Consider the following 16,379-nt stretch of genomic DNA (forward strand, 5'->3'; position numbering starts at 1 on the left):
GGTCCATGTTGTTGTTGTACCCCTATTTGTGACAGTTTGTTCACTCATCATTGTCAATTTAAGGGAAATTGATGCGACTGTCGTACAAGTGGTTTATTTAGGTGTTATACCACCATTTATTTCCCCTATTAGTCTTTGTCTCCCCTTATTTAACTGGTGTATATGCTTTACTATCCACGTAACCTCAACTATACACAATATTCTATAGGAAACCCAAATAAAAACAATAATGGTGTTGTGAAATACCCAAGACAAATGTTAATGAAACAGAATTGTTTTACTGCAATAAAATATAAGGATTAGTTACCTACAACTGTCAAATTAAAGGGAATATTTTTTTACCTATGTTCGTATAAAACCGGATGTGACGTACCATGCTTTAGTGGTATTACACCTTTGGCGCTATACAACCAGATTCAATCCACCATCTTCTACATTTGAAAATGTATGTCAGGTATGATAGTTGTTGTCCATTCGTTTGATATATTTTATCATTTGATTTTGAAATTTGATGAGGGACTTTCCGTTTTGAATTTTCCTCGGAGTTCAGTATTGTTGTGATTTTATATTTTGGATGGAAAGTTGTCTCATTGGACATTTTGAAAAATTAATAACATCCACCATTGTTATAGCAAAACATAGAATTTTGGGTCTAACAAATTATAAAAGCAATTAATTTGTTTAAGCATTTATTTTTATGATGAATATGATATCTCGAAGAAATAAGTTTAAATAAACTTTTGAAAAGAGAAAAGGCCTAACCTCTCCATTTGACAAGTGACAATCCATTGAAAAATATAGTTTATGTCACTTTGATTAATACTTTTCAAATACTTAGGGAAAACACTAAAACAATATCCATCTGCTAATTATTATCTCCCATGAAACTGGTGGATGTATCGTTCCTCGTACAGTCAGAATGTTGGCAGGCGACAAGTTTTAATCATAATGTGACTACCAGAATATGAAGTCTTACAGGTTCAATATTGATATATTTAAAACTATCATTGTCAATTTCAGGAGGCATCTAATAATTCATCAGATATTACTGAGAATCACACAGCAGTGTCAAATTATGGCGCAATCGAAGATAGAATCTACATAAACTCAGAAGAAACAACACCAACACCAATGACCACTCAATCAGGTAGATTACTAAATAACCCATTTTGTTGTAACAAATAAACAATAAATGTCATGGGTAAGTTCTACAAATTAAATAAGCAAGAAGCAATCATGGGCTATTAAGAATTCCACTGTGAAATCCCTGTGTTTGATTGGTGTTGAATGGGAACGACATTTTGCCTTTCAACAGGCCACCTACAGACCACTCAAAGTGTTCTTGGGTCAGCACATTGAAACCGACGGGAGCTGGTTGTAATTTATAAAATATTGAAAGAGAGAAGGAAAAAAAAAGTTCACATATGAAAATGAATTCATCATACAAATGAAATGACAAGCGATTTCACCCTTAGAGCAATGGTATATATTTGATCCCACAGAGGAAAGAAATGCATTGTGTTACCAAAATATATTCTCTTGAATAAATTACACATGTGTGTCAGCACAGTAGTTTATTTGATGATATTGAACATGTTTTAATTCTTGCAATTGTTCCTTCATGTAATGTTCTTTTTTACAATCAGCATCCTAAAACGTAATTGTCTAGAGTGTTGAAATATTGTCAAACACGTGTTGCAGTGGTAACCTCTATATGTCATGCTAGTATATAGACGTAAATAAAGTCGGATAAAAACTAATAAAAATGTATACAACTTGTATACAAGTATAGGTTCTGTTAACAATTACTCAATTTTAACTCTAAATTTAAGATTTCCTGCAATTTACAATACATCAAAATGAAGATGTAAGTATTCAGACAACTGAAGGAGCCATAAACAGATCATTCACTAGAGAAGACATACAAATCTCCAATGATGCAGACACTACTTCTCAGTCATTAAATCGAACACAGCAACCTCATGTAGTTCACCATGCAATGAGACCATCAGTAGTTGACAGAAACCGTTCTGTTTTAGATGGAGAACAGAACAGAACTGAAGATAAAAGCAAGGCAGAGGATTTGGGTATCAGTTTAGAAACACCAAAATGTCAAGATTATGCTCAGCTGAATGACAGGGTCAGTACATTTCAATGTTGGCCTGGATATTTAGACCAGGCACCAAGGTTTTTTTTATATACAGGATACAATGATCATAAAGGCGATACTTTTATATCATATCAAGTATGTTGAAAGATGCCTAATGTTGTTTTTTTTAAATGACCAATATTTTGAATCAAATGAAATTACACATCAGAGTTTAAAAAAAACTTAAAAAATACATATTAACCAAATATCATTCGTACAAGGATTCTACACTTGTATGAGAGTTTTAAAAAAGCAAGGTTAAATGTCTTTGTTTAAATTAATTCTAAAGCAGTTTCATCTGCAGCTGCTGGTAATGGAGGTTTAAGTTGTATAAAATTGACTAAAATGTCAAATGTGTCCAAGTTTCTTTCCTTGGGTAGAACATGCAAGATGGTTTTCAAAATGTCCATTTGTAAGACAAAACAGAGGTCATAGATTTGTGGAAACAATTACAAAGAGACAGGCTGAATGGTAATAACAATAAATTAAATCTAATCATAAAAGGTGATACTTTTATCCCACATTGAGCATGAAATATGCATCATGTTTTTTTTTATTTCCAAACTTGGGAATTCAGTCTTTTTCAGCAAAATTTAATAAAAACAGTACCTATTTCGTGTAATCGATTCCTCCATCAGATTTCAACCCTATACATTGAACCTTCACACATATATTGGACAAGTTTTGAAGTTTTGTAGTTTTTTATGGAATTGTTTGAGAGTTGCTATATTTTTCTGAATGTAAGAAAATAGTCATATTTCTGCAAAGTCTATAAATCAAAATGGTACCAATTGTGTACAAAAGAATGATTGCATTTATTTTATATTATTGAAGCTGTGCATTTCTATTTTGTAATTATTTGATCAAGTAAGATGATCTGGTTCATAGCATTCAACAGTAATTTCATTATTACATGTTTGTGTCACAAAATGACTGAATGAAATAGCTGAACAAATATCAATGTGACAACATTTACAGAAAATGAGTTCATAAAGGAAAAAAAAAGAAGAAGAAAAATGATATGATTGATTTGCATTATTCACTGTGAGGGTTAACAGTTGCTTTAACATTTAAAAAATGTTATCGGGCCTTAATATATTTCAAGTTATTTAATTTGTCATTGGTTATCTTCTTTTACAATTTAAAGTACAAAGTTATTTCCCCTCAACTTTGCAAAATTTGTGTTGGAACAACATTATTTTTGTAGCAAAGTTAATTTTTTATTCAAATCGTGAGCTTGAAAAAAAAATTTTGTCTAAGTTTTCAACATGAACCAAAGCGCTTTGAAAATACATAAATATTTGGAATGTAACTTGCGGTCATGATGGTTTCACTGAAACTTTTATGTCTGAGAAATGCAGGCTATCATTTTGGTTAAACGAAAGACTGACTTATCTTTAAAAGAGCTTATAGTGTACTCTTATAAAGCGATTCCCATTGCCTCACATTGGGGCTTTGAAAGATATCCATTTATGATGAGATTGTGACCTTTATTTTTTAATATGTATGCTCTTTTTTCCGTTTGAATGGTTTTACACTAGTCATTTTTTGAGCCCCTTTGAAGCTTGCTGTTCGTGTGAGCCAATGCTCCATGTTGAAAACTGTACTTTGACCTATAATGGTTTACTTTTACAAATTGTGACTTGAGCAACATGAGCAACACGACGAGCGCCACGTGTGGATCACCTGAAATCCTCCATAGTTTTTGGTAGGGTCCATGTTGTTGTTGTACCCCTATTTGTGACAGTTTGTTCACTCATCATTGTCAATTTAAGGGAAATTGATGCGACTGTCGTACAAGTGGTTTATTTAGGTGTTATACCACCATTTATTTCCCCTATTAGTCTTTGTCTCCCCTTATTTAACTGGTGTATATGCTTTACTATCCACGTAACCTCAACTATACACAATATTCTATAGGAAACCCAAATAAAAACAATAATGGTGTTGTGAAATACCCAAGACAAATGTTAATGAAACAGAAATGTTTTACTGCAATAAAATATAAGGATTAGTTACCTACAACTGTCAAATTAAAGGGAATATTTTATTACCTATGTTCGTATAAAACCGGATGTGACGTACCATGCTTTAGTGGTATTACACCTTTGGCGCTATACAACCAGATTCAATCCACCATCTTCTACATTTGAAAATGTATGTCAGGTATGATAGTTGTTGTCCATTCGTTTGATATATTTTATCATTTGATTTTGAAATTTGATGAGGGACTTTCCGTTTTGAATTTTCCTCGGAGTTCAGTATTGTTGTGATTTTATATTTTGGATTGAAAGTTGTCTCATTGGACATTTTGAAAAATTAATAACATCCACCATTGTTATAGCAAAACATAGAATTTTGGGTCTAACAAATTATAAAAGCAATTAATTTGTTTAAGCATTTATTTTTATGATGAATATGATATCTCGAAGAAATAAGTTTAAATAAACTTTTGAACAGAGAAAAGGCCTAACCTCTCCATTTGACAAGTGACAATCCATTGAAAAATAAAGTTTATGTCACTTTGATTAATACTTTTCAAATACTTAGGGAAAACACTAAAACAATATCCATCTGCTAATTGTTATCTCCCATGAAACTGGTGGATGTATCGTTCCTCGTACAGTCAGAATGTTGGCAGGCGACAAGTTTTAATCATAATGTGACTACCAGAATATGAAGTCTTACAGGTTCAATATTGATATATTTAAAACTATCATTGTCAATTTCAGGAGGCATCTAATAATTCATCAGATATTACTGAGAATCACACAGCAGTGTCAAATTATAGCGCAATCGAAGATAGAATCTACATAAACTCAGAAGAAACAACACCAACACCAATGACCACTCAATCAGGTAGATTACTAAATAACCCATTTTGTTGTAACAAATAAACAATAAATGTCATGGGTAAGTTCTACAAATTAAATAAGCAAGAAGCAATCATGGGCTATTAAGAATTCCACTGTGAAATCCCTGTGTTTGATTGGTGTTGAATGGGAAACGACATTTTGCCTTTCAACAGGCCACCTACAGACCAGTTAAAGTGTTCTTGGGTCAGCACATTGAAACCGACGGGATCTGGTTGTAATTTATAAAATATTGAAAGAGAGAAGGAAAAAAAAAGTTCACATATGAAAATGAATTCATCATACAAATAAAATGACAAGCGATTTCACCCTTAGAGCAATGGTATATATTTGATCCCACAGAGGAAAGAAATGCATTGTGTTACCAAAATATATTCTCTTGAATAAATTACACATGTGTGTCAGCACAGTAGTTTATTTGATGATATTGAACATGTTTTAATTCTTGCAATTGTTCCTTCATGTAGTGTTCTTTTTACAATCAGCATCCTAAAACGTAATTGTCTAGAGTGTTGAATTATCGTCAAACACGTGTTGCAGTGGTAACCTCTATATGTCATGCTAGTATATAGACGTAAATAAAGTCGGATAAAAACTAATAAAAATGTATACAACTTGTACACAAGTATAGGTTCTGTTAACAATTACTCAATTTTAACTCTAAATTTAAGATTTCCTGCAATTAACAATACATCAAAATGAAGATGTAAGTATTCAGACAACTGAAGGAGCCATAAACAGATCATTCACTAGAGAAGACATACAAATCTCCAATGATGCAGACACTACTTCTCAGTCATTAAATCGAACACAGCAACCTCATGTAGTTCACCATGCAATGAGACCATCAGTAGTTGACAGAAACCGTTCTGTTTTAGATGGAGAACAGAACAGAACTGAAGATAAAAGCAAGGCAGAGGATTTGGGTATCAGTTTAGAAACACCAAAATGTCAAGATTATGCTCAGCTGAATGACAGGGTCAGTACATTTCAATGTTGGCCTGGATATTTAGACCAGGCACCAAGGTTTTTTTTATATACAGGATACAATGATCATAAAGGCGATACTTTTATATCATGTTAAGTATGTTGAAAGATGCCTAATGTTGTTTTTTTTAAATGACCAATATTTTGAATCAAATGAAATTACACATCAGAGTTTAAAAAAAACTTAAAAAATACATATTAACCAAATATCATTCGTACAAGGATTCTACACTTGTATGAGAGTTTTAAAAAAGCAAGGTTAAATGTCTTTGTTTAAATTAATTCTAAAGCAGTTTCATCTGCAGCTGATGATAATGGAGGTTTAAGTTGTATAAAATTGACTAAAATGTCAAATGTGTCCAAGTTTCTTTCCTTGCTAGCAGATGGTTTGGTGGTAAGGCAGTGGGTACTTATATTCCATTATTCCTACAGTTTTTATCCCTGAGATTTGAAACGTTACATATGTATTGCACTTATGATGAAGTTGTGTACCTGTAATTATTATTAATTGTTTGGGGAATTTTACTTCATATTCTCAGAATTGAGAGCTTAGTAACTTTCAGCAAAATTAACAAACAAATGGTAACCAGTTTTGTGTAATCAACTTCTCTCATAGTTTTTAATGCGGCAAAATATATTCTAAATTATTGAATATGTAATAAATTATCTTTTTTTTTACAATTTAAATTACTTAGTAATGACCTCTAAATTATGCCAATTTTTTGTTGGAACAAATTTTTTTTTTAGCAATGTAGCTAAGCTAATTGTTTATCCAATCCTTGATCTTGAAAAGGTTTTCTAAATGAACAAAAGTGCTTACAATTATATACAAATTTGAATTGCAACTTGTGATCATAGGTTTCCTTGAGCTTTAAGGTATTTGAAATACCCACAATTGAAGTGCATTGAAGTCATCAGCCAACAAAGGCTGACTTTAGAATTTATCGTGTACTCCATAACACGTTTTCTTTTGCCTCACGTTGGGGCTGTTAAAATATATATGATCAAGATTGATAGTCTAATTATAGCAAAAATGAACATTGTCCTTTAATGATATACTTAGCTCAGGTTTTGGGATTTGTGTGGAATGTTCGGACTCCTTAGAGTTTTTTCATACGATACAAGGTAAAATATTTTGCCCCATAACACCGATTTATTATTTCATATAAGACTTAATAGCTCATAAAAGGTCATCTAACAAAATTTCAGCACATTCTTGATTTTCTTTCTTTTTATTTGAGACCCAAATAATACCAATACAAATGAAAGGTAAAAGTCCAAGTCAGCCTTTTCCCGTGATATTGTATACATCACATATCTCGAAAAGGAGTTCCATGACCTATCAATATTTTTAGCTTATTTTGATCCTTAACTAATACTCTTCTAGCTTAAAGCATCAATTTTAAATTCTTAATTTATTTAATTTTACCAAACTACATCCTCAATTTTCGATAATGAAAGTTAATTGTGTTCTTTTTGTATTAAAATCATGAGTTGTCAATGTAATCATGTCATTACACCAAACAACCTGCTGCAAACATTATATGACATAAGTAGTTTGTTTGAAGCATCATTTTGAAAAAAAAATCAATAATTACCACTATTGTAATTTAAAAGTGTAAATTTGAGTCTAACAAATTTATAACAGCAAAGAAAGTTGTTAACCATTTATTTTATGATGAATACGATAAGTGGATAACTAACCTTTAAAAAGAGAGATGACACAACCTCTCCATTTGTTATGTGACAATCCATTCAAAATAGAAACTGGAGGATGTATTGTTCATGATACAGTCAGAATCTTGTCAGGTGCATACACATTTTAAACACAATTGCCAACAGAAGCTATTAGCAGTTCCATATTGACATGATAAGAAATATCATTGTTTATTTCAGCAAGCACCTAATTACTCATCAGATATTTCTGAGAACCAAGCAGCAGTGTCAAGTTATAGTGAAATAGAAGAAAGAACCCAAATAAACTCACAAGAAACATCACCAACAACAATGGTCACTCAATCAGGTAGGTTGTAATATCGTATCATCTTTTTGTGGTAACAAATAACAATCGGTGTCATGGGTAGGTTCTACAAATAAAGTTATCAGGAACAAATAATGGGCTATTTAGATTGACACTGTTGAATTTGGTGTGTTTGATTAATGTTGAATAGGAACAGACATTTTGCTTTCCAACATGCCTCAAACAGTGCACTCAAAGTGTTAATAAGATGACATGGGGTCACCACATTGAAATTTCCATACACGTTATAAAAAAGAAGATGTGGTAGGATTGCCAATTAGACAACTGTCCACAAGAGACCGCTTTTAACATTAATATTTAGACGGGAGCTAGCTGCATATTTATGTGTATATTGTATTGATAAACAAACATGAAGAAAGAAAGTTCACATAAACATAATATAAAACATAATTCATAACACAGAAGAAATGACAAGCGATTTCACCATTAGAGCAATTGAATACATTGGATTAAACAGAGGAATGAAGTGCAGTGTTTTACCAAATTATACTATACTATTGAATAAATTACACATATATGTGTCTGTACAGAAGTTTTATATGTTGATGATATTGAGCATGTTTTAATTCTTGACATTTTCCTTCAAGTTCAGTTTTTTTCACAATGAGCATATTAAAAAATCTGAAATAAATAAATTGCAATTCTTATGGTCTGTTGTTTTGTGGTTTAGAAGGCACTTTCAAAGGATTGTGGCTTTTTTTTTTTATCTTTCACTTAAATAGTATATAAAGGAATAATTCACAACATGTCTCTATTAACACTGCATATTAATCAAATTTAATGAGAATATTTCTATAGTTATGCTGGGGCAAAAGAAAATTTGAGATATATATCCATAGAGTAACAACATTACAAGTTCCATGAAATTTGGTGGTTGTACTCTCCTGTATAGCAGGTTATGCAAATAGTATTTTTTAAAGTAATAAGCCTGTACGTTAATAGCTAAATGAAAGTTAAAGTAAAATAATATCTTTAAAATTTATCTCGACAATTATGCTTTCTCAGCAACCCTTAAGTTAAACTGTATTATGACTGCGATTTTCTGTATAGGAAACCTAAAAATTGAGGCAACAGAAATTTTGTCGGTGTCGTCGGCGGCGTCCACAAATATTCACTTTGTGGTTAAAGTTTTTGAAATTTTAATAACTTTCTTGAATATCCTGGATTTCTACCAAACTTGATCAGAAGCTTGTTTATGTTCATAAGATAGTATCCAGGAGTAAATTTTGTAAAATAAAATTCTGTTTTTTCCGTATTTTACTTATAAATGGACTTAGTTCTTTTCTGCCAGGAAACATTACATTAACTCTGTGGTTAAAGTTTTTAAAATCTTAATAACTTTCTTAAACTATCCTGGAATTGTACGAAACTTGTCCAGAAGCTTGTTTATAATCAGAAGATAGTATCCAGAAGTTAATTAGGTAAAAATAAAATTCCGTTTTTCCCGTATTTTCTTACTTTCATACAGTCTGCAGTCAAAGTTTTTCAAACATTTTAAGATTCATAAACTAACCTTGATTTTTACCAAACTTGGACAGAAGCTTCTGACATTCAAAAGATAGTATTAGTATTAAGAGGAAAAAATTTATTGATTTTTTTCATAATTTTTGTTGAGTATGTGATTAGCAGCAAAAGTAAGCCAGATACTGGGTTCCGCGGAACCCTTACAAATTTTTTAACATATTTCTCCGGTGCTTATTAAGTAGAACAAATTCACACTTAAGATATCACATGTAAACAGTGAAAAATTACTTGGCATCATAATCGATGATTGTCTTTCATGGAATCAACAAATAAACAAAGTATGTACTGTTATTAGTACTAGACTAGGTTTACTAAATCGATTGAAGCATTATATTCCACAAAAAGGTTTATGTTTTTTTATAATGGATAATTATGTACTTCCTCTTTTTGATTATTGTTGTACAATATGGACTGAAACATGTAATCTAAATATGGAAAAAATGTTAAAATTGCAAAAAAAGAGCAGCCAGAATCATTCTTTATCATACTTTATTTGGCCTTTTTAACTTTTTTGGGATTCGAGCGTCACCGATGAGTCTTTTGTAGACGAAACGCGCGTCTGGCGTATATAAAAAATTTAGTCCTGTTATCTTGATGAGTTTATTCTTAACAAATCATATGACACACCATCAAAACCTTTATTTAAACAATTAGGATGGTTATCTTTTTATTTGAACAGGAATACTTTTGCAAAGAACTATACCGGAATATTGAAATGTTTTCTTCATTAAATTTGTTCTCGGACGTGGTATGAAAAGACAATTATTGTCCCAAACTTTTAGTTCTTTATTAAATAAATGTCTACGATAATCATGTGCAAGACTAATTACGCACTTATACATTAATACTCCTTTGTGATATGTGATTCTAATTTGAAAGGATAACCATCTGACATTAACAAAATATGTTTATGAACCTATTCTGTATGTTTTTCGCCTTTTGTTTTGCATAAAAGTATGTATGTAAATGTATATATATTATATTATTGAATATTTTGATTTATTCAGAGGGCATCAGAGGAGATTAGTATTGTACCAACTGATTTTACCCTCTTTAAATAAAAGTATTTACTATTATTATTACTTTTATTACTTTCTCACTGGCTCAACAGAAATAAGTAGAAATTTGGCAGCATTTTTTATACTACGTTAGAAAAGGGGTGAAATTCTTTCTGATATATGCGCTATTTCCTCTTGTCTTGATTTTATTCCCTATGTCACTCCTATATCAAGCGAAGTTTAACTCTTTTTAAAGACACATTAACTTTTTATTCCTAAATATTTCCTGTATACAATTACCTGAGTCACACAAGAACAGTCTTAGGGTCCTTGTTTACAAAATGAGCAATCTATCCAGGGGTAATAAAAGGTCCACTTTTTACCTTGGATTTACAATTTGTGTCAAAAGTATATATATATAATGTGAGAAGCATCTAACAGTTCTAAGCCTTAGTTTAAAAAAGTAAAATCACAAAAATACTGAACTTAGTGGAAAATCAATTCGGAAAGTCCATAATCACATGGCAAAATCAAATAACAAAACGCATCAAAAACGAATGGACAAGAACTGTCATATTCCTGACTTGGTACAGGCATTTTCAAATGTAGAAAATGGTGGATTAAACCTGGTTCTATAGCGCTAACCCTCTCACTTTAATGACAATCTCATCAAATTCCGTTATATTTACATTGATGCGTTAACTAAACAGACACAATAAATAAAATAGTAAAAATATGGGTACATCAGTCATCATCGTATAACAATTTTAACTCTTTATAGTTCCTATGACCCGAATTCGGGTCATAAGCACTTTTTTGCGCAAAATTTTGATTCAAACCTTAAGTTCTTTGCCATTTGACTATCAACAGATATCACCAAGGGCTTAAATTAACCTGTGAGTTTCAGCTTCACGTTAAAATGCCAGTTGTGTATTTTAGGCTTGATCTTTGTGGCAAAATAAAGCAATTAAGCTATCATCGTTTTTAAAAAAATCAGTTAAAATTTAACAGAAAAAACTTTAGAATTGTGGAAATCTCGAATTATGAAAATATTGTGTTTGGTTTCTATAAACCGCAAAAATCGGTCTATTACGGATTTTTTTCTTTCAGTTTTGTGTTGAGCTTTATAAAATGTAGGTTCATAAAGTTATACTTTTATTAATTTCTACGAAAAACGAATACAAACAGTGAACATTGTCAACATGTCAATAATTTTCAGCAACTATTTCTTAGAATTTCTGCCCATATCAGTAAAAACGTGCATATTGTGGTTCCAGAGGTTTAAATGTAGTAATATAAATAGTATAAATGAAATGCATTTCTTACTACTTGTGTTACTTGTTTTTGAATTATTATCATAATTACCCCCCCCCCCCTTTTTTCCCCTTTCCACTATTTTTACCTGGTTTACACACCATCTCACATTTTGTGTTCTTTTAGAGATGTTAAAAAATGCATTTTTGACGTTTTTCTGAATATCTAATTATAATTTAATATTTGAATGTAAAAGGTCAATTTAAAAATAAATTTTACAAATAACATTGAAAATAAGTAGGAATTTAATCAAATTTATCTGTCTGATTCCGTAGCTGAGGGTGATGCATTTCAGGCTAGTAATCAAGCGATCCGGGTTCGTATCCCGCAAGGGTGAATGTCCGGTTTAAAAAAAAACAATACCAATATGTAATAACTTGACTTGACTTTAATTTAATTCTAATTTCAAATTGAAAATGCTTTTTTTCCTTGTGACAAAGTTAATTGTCTGTCTTGTCTATATTCGTTTATAGAATAATAGAGACATACATGTGAAGATAATCTATTACAAATCGGTAACTAAGGGATGCTGAAGCTGCAAGACTTTTGTCTTTCTGTCCTTTAATTGATTTTAGGGATTATAGTGCTGATGCACTCCAGTTGCACAGTTTAGCTACGTTTTTTACCCAAAAGCTCGAAAATAGCAATTTTGACCCAAATCACCCACATAGCATGTTTGGCTATACAAATTGCTGTTTCTCACATAAATAGACCATACAGGGTTCTTTTTCGTTGAGATGTTATTCCTAACATTGTATTTGAATGCTCTGTTGATACTATTTCCATAAATAACTTTCAAAAAAGGACATTTTGTATCGAAATTTTACTATTTTCCGACTATTTTGTTGTTGTCACGTGACATTGGACTGATTATCACAACATCAAATATGATATTTTTGTTTTTACAAACCTGTCATTAATATTACTGAAAAACTATTGTCTATTAAAAGTCTTAGTTCATAAGTCTACTAAGAGTAAAACGAAAGTTATGATTGATTGAAATTTGATCGTTCCTCTGCGGCAAAATTCCACTATTTTTTTAAAGAGTTTAAAGTAAAATTTATCAGAACACAAAAACATCTATAAAATAGTGAGGAAATAAATAAGATACCCAAACTAAAGATGTGCATTTACTACAATAAACGTAATAGGCTAACACTTTTTTATATTTTTTTTAATTTTTTATAAATTGTTAAAATCGATATTCTTATTCAATAAACCATATTAAATTTATTTTGACTCAAGTTTATACTATATTTACTGTCTAAATTTTCATTAACACTGACTCCAATTTTGTCTTATCTATGAGGTCAATACCTTTCAATAGAAGAACACATTTTAGATATTTGTTCAAGTTGTGGTTTAACTTGATAATCAGTGGCGGATCCAGGGGGAGGGGTCCGGGGGTTCGATCCCCCCTTTTTTGGACGATTGATGCATTTGAATGGGGACCTATGGTTGGAACCCCCTTTATTCTTGGTTGGGAACTCCCTCTTTTTAAAATGGCTGGATCTGCCCCTGATAATGTAGGTTAAAGGTAGTTTAAAGTTTACACTTAAGATATCAGTAGTCGCATCCACTTGAAACATTGTACTGTGCACATGTTCATTATAAAATCATGTGTTTAATTTCATGGTTCGCTGAACATAGAAACGTAAAATGGTAAAGTTTTGGTTTAAGATAAGTGAATGTTTTTGTTTGATTGGACACTAGATGACAAATTCATAACAACCAAATTGACTCGGCAATTTACATAAATATAGATACAAATAGGCAGACAAGCACATTGTTTGGAGCCCTTTCACTGTTTTACCGATCTGAAAATGATTTTATAAGTGCCAAAGTCAATAAATTTGTTCTTCCTGCTGGTTCCCTTGATTTTGTTTGATTATCTTTTTTTTCTTCACATTAAAAATTGTTTGCAAAAAACAATTTGATTGGTCTGCAGTTGGTTGTTTGTAATTCTTGCAGGGCCAAAGTGCTTGCTTATATTCCAAATGCCCTCCCTATTTTAGTATCATTCCAAGTTTTTGGCCCATTATTTTAGACTCTCACTTTCAAAACATTAACCTAACGTTTATTGTTAATCTTTTCCTGGATATATTCATGATGTATGACGTATATGTCTTATGCATTAAGCAAACACCATTCTTAAGTGACTGAAGACTTAAGAATATTCCAAAATTGTAGGTATTCCAAAAACGAAGATAACTTCAATTTTTGCACAGAGGCAATACTTTCATTTTTTAGATACCTAGATACTTATACGAAATCATTACATGTATTGAGGTTAATATCACATGTTTGTTTTACAGCTACAGCTAGCATATCTGGACAGGCAAGTGCAATTAATGATAATGGTAAGTTATATGTAGAAAAAGCCGCGCCAGAATATAGTTTTACTGATTTATTGAGCAGGATATATATGTATACATTATAAATAAACGAGAGTTCTTTCTAAATTTGCGTCTTATATCATATTCATTTTTTTATGTAGAAAATGGTAGATGAACTTGCTTTAATTTTATTGCTAGGAAAACCAGTCGTGTATGACAGTTGCATAAAAGTTCATTATATTGACAACGATGTGTAAACAAAACATGCAGACATTTAGTTAAAATGTCAAAAAGGGGTACAAACATATGAATTGATGTTTATCCACCAAAATACTGTAAAGCTAAATACAAACACCATGCAAGAAATAACCTCTTTATAGTTATCAGCAACCATATGATATTCATAATATTCATTCATTCATTGACCATATCGTACATTATGAAGCTTAAATAGTGACCAATTTCGGCGGCTCATCCCTACCATTTCGTCCATAGTAGGAAATGCATCCATTCACATTATAAAGATTATTCAATGTATAATCCTTCTTAATACTGTGTTCTTGTTATAATAACATGTTTGGAGCATGCCATTGGTACACCTCACATTCAATTTGTTTTTAAAGAGGGCTAATTACAGTAAACTGAAATAAAAAAATACTTATTTATTTCGATAATTGACTTATTGTAGTAAATTACTGCCATGCCTTACGCCTTCTTTGTATTCATGGTTGAAACATTTACTGGTACACGTTTACCTTTATTTTCATGATCTGATAATATACACTCATTTTGTATGTCAGTACTGAATATTGTTGAACTCTTAGATTATGACTTTATGTTGCATAACTTTAAACTTGTGTTTTGTAGAAGGCAGTTCACTCAAAATGCAAAAAACGAAACAGGGCAAATGCAGGACCTGTGATGCAAATAATGTACCTGTAGCATTTTTACCATGTGGACATATATACTGCTGTAACGACTGTACATCTGCAATGCTAAAATGTCCTATGTGCAAAGTTGATATTAAACAAGCATTAAAAAGGTACTTCCATACTTGAATTCTCTTAAAAAGTTATATCAACTCCATATAAATTAGAATGAGATTTCTCGGACATTTAGTGACTTTTTAAGGACTTGCTTCTACTGATTGGCGTCAAAGTACAGTCCACGTAGAACACATGGAAACCCTGACTTATCTCAAAATTGTTAAAGATCTATTTTCAAGATGATAAATCTTACATCATAAATGTTACTATGAACTTCATATAAAACGAGTACTGGGTGCAACAATTTATTACAAGTATCAAATAAACACAATTACACATATAACATTAGAGCAATGAATATAAAGCATGTCTTAAAAAGCAAAAAGGCATAATATAAGCTAACTGCTATAAGTAGAATATGAAAACTACTACCCCATATGAGCTGTTATAGAGCTCTGCTTAGTAAATAATCACATGAAAACATTGCTGTTTAAAAAATACATTAAGCAATATAATATAACTAAAAAGAAAATTGAAGCTTCCCAAATATAAAGCATGAGCTAATTCAGCTCAGAACTGGTCAAAACGCACTATTAAAGCTAAGAAGAAGCAAAGCAAGCTACCAGCCAATAATACTATTGGTGTGGGTGGGAGGGTTATAAAAATTGCTTTGAATTTTGCCATCCAAAAAATAAGGCCTGGACGCAGCCATGCTACATTTAACAATTAAACAACAACCCAAAGCTGGAATGGACCCGACTCGATCTCCGTAAAATCGAATTTACCCAAAAATTCTACTTTGATTCCCTGTCTTGATTACTTTTTCATGTTCTTACAAATAAATTTTAACTCTTGATAAACCACCAGGATATTGCAATCCATCTTTAACATCTCACAATACTTATAACTATCAATCTTTAACAGTTTTGTGACAATTTCAAAATTTACATTAAAATATATCTTTCAACTCACAAAATGCCCCCATATCAACCTTTTTAGATATAGGGATCAGCTATCATTGATTCACATTTATTTCATATTATAAATTGAAAAAAGTGATTATCCTTCAAAACACCGACAAAATGCAATTGTCAGCAATAGTACTTACTGTATCAATATCATGTTTTGTCCATATCATACCTAAATATCATTTGAAATAATTCAAACTACT

General features: G+C 31.2%; 1 protein-coding gene across 1 annotated transcript in view; it reads left to right on the forward strand.

Moving 5' to 3' along the window:
• LOC143049571 (uncharacterized) overlaps positions 1 to 16,379 on the forward strand; it is a 51,068-nt gene that overhangs the window by 14,031 nt on the left and 20,658 nt on the right. Inside the window, exons 5-11 of the mRNA XM_076223173.1 lie at positions 1,021 to 1,147; positions 1,833 to 2,140; positions 4,882 to 5,008; positions 5,694 to 6,001; positions 7,906 to 8,032; positions 14,202 to 14,246; positions 15,090 to 15,264. Of these exons, the coding sequence (XP_076079288.1) occupies positions 1,021 to 1,147; positions 1,833 to 2,140; positions 4,882 to 5,008; positions 5,694 to 6,001; positions 7,906 to 8,032; positions 14,202 to 14,246; positions 15,090 to 15,264 (1,217 nt within the window). The remainder of the gene's footprint in view (positions 1 to 1,020; positions 1,148 to 1,832; positions 2,141 to 4,881; positions 5,009 to 5,693; positions 6,002 to 7,905; positions 8,033 to 14,201; positions 14,247 to 15,089; positions 15,265 to 16,379) is intronic.

This window comes from Mytilus galloprovincialis, chromosome 10 (assembly GCF_965363235.1).
Source record: "Mytilus galloprovincialis chromosome 10, xbMytGall1.hap1.1, whole genome shotgun sequence".
Lineage (NCBI taxonomy): Eukaryota > Metazoa > Mollusca > Bivalvia > Mytilida > Mytilidae > Mytilus > Mytilus galloprovincialis.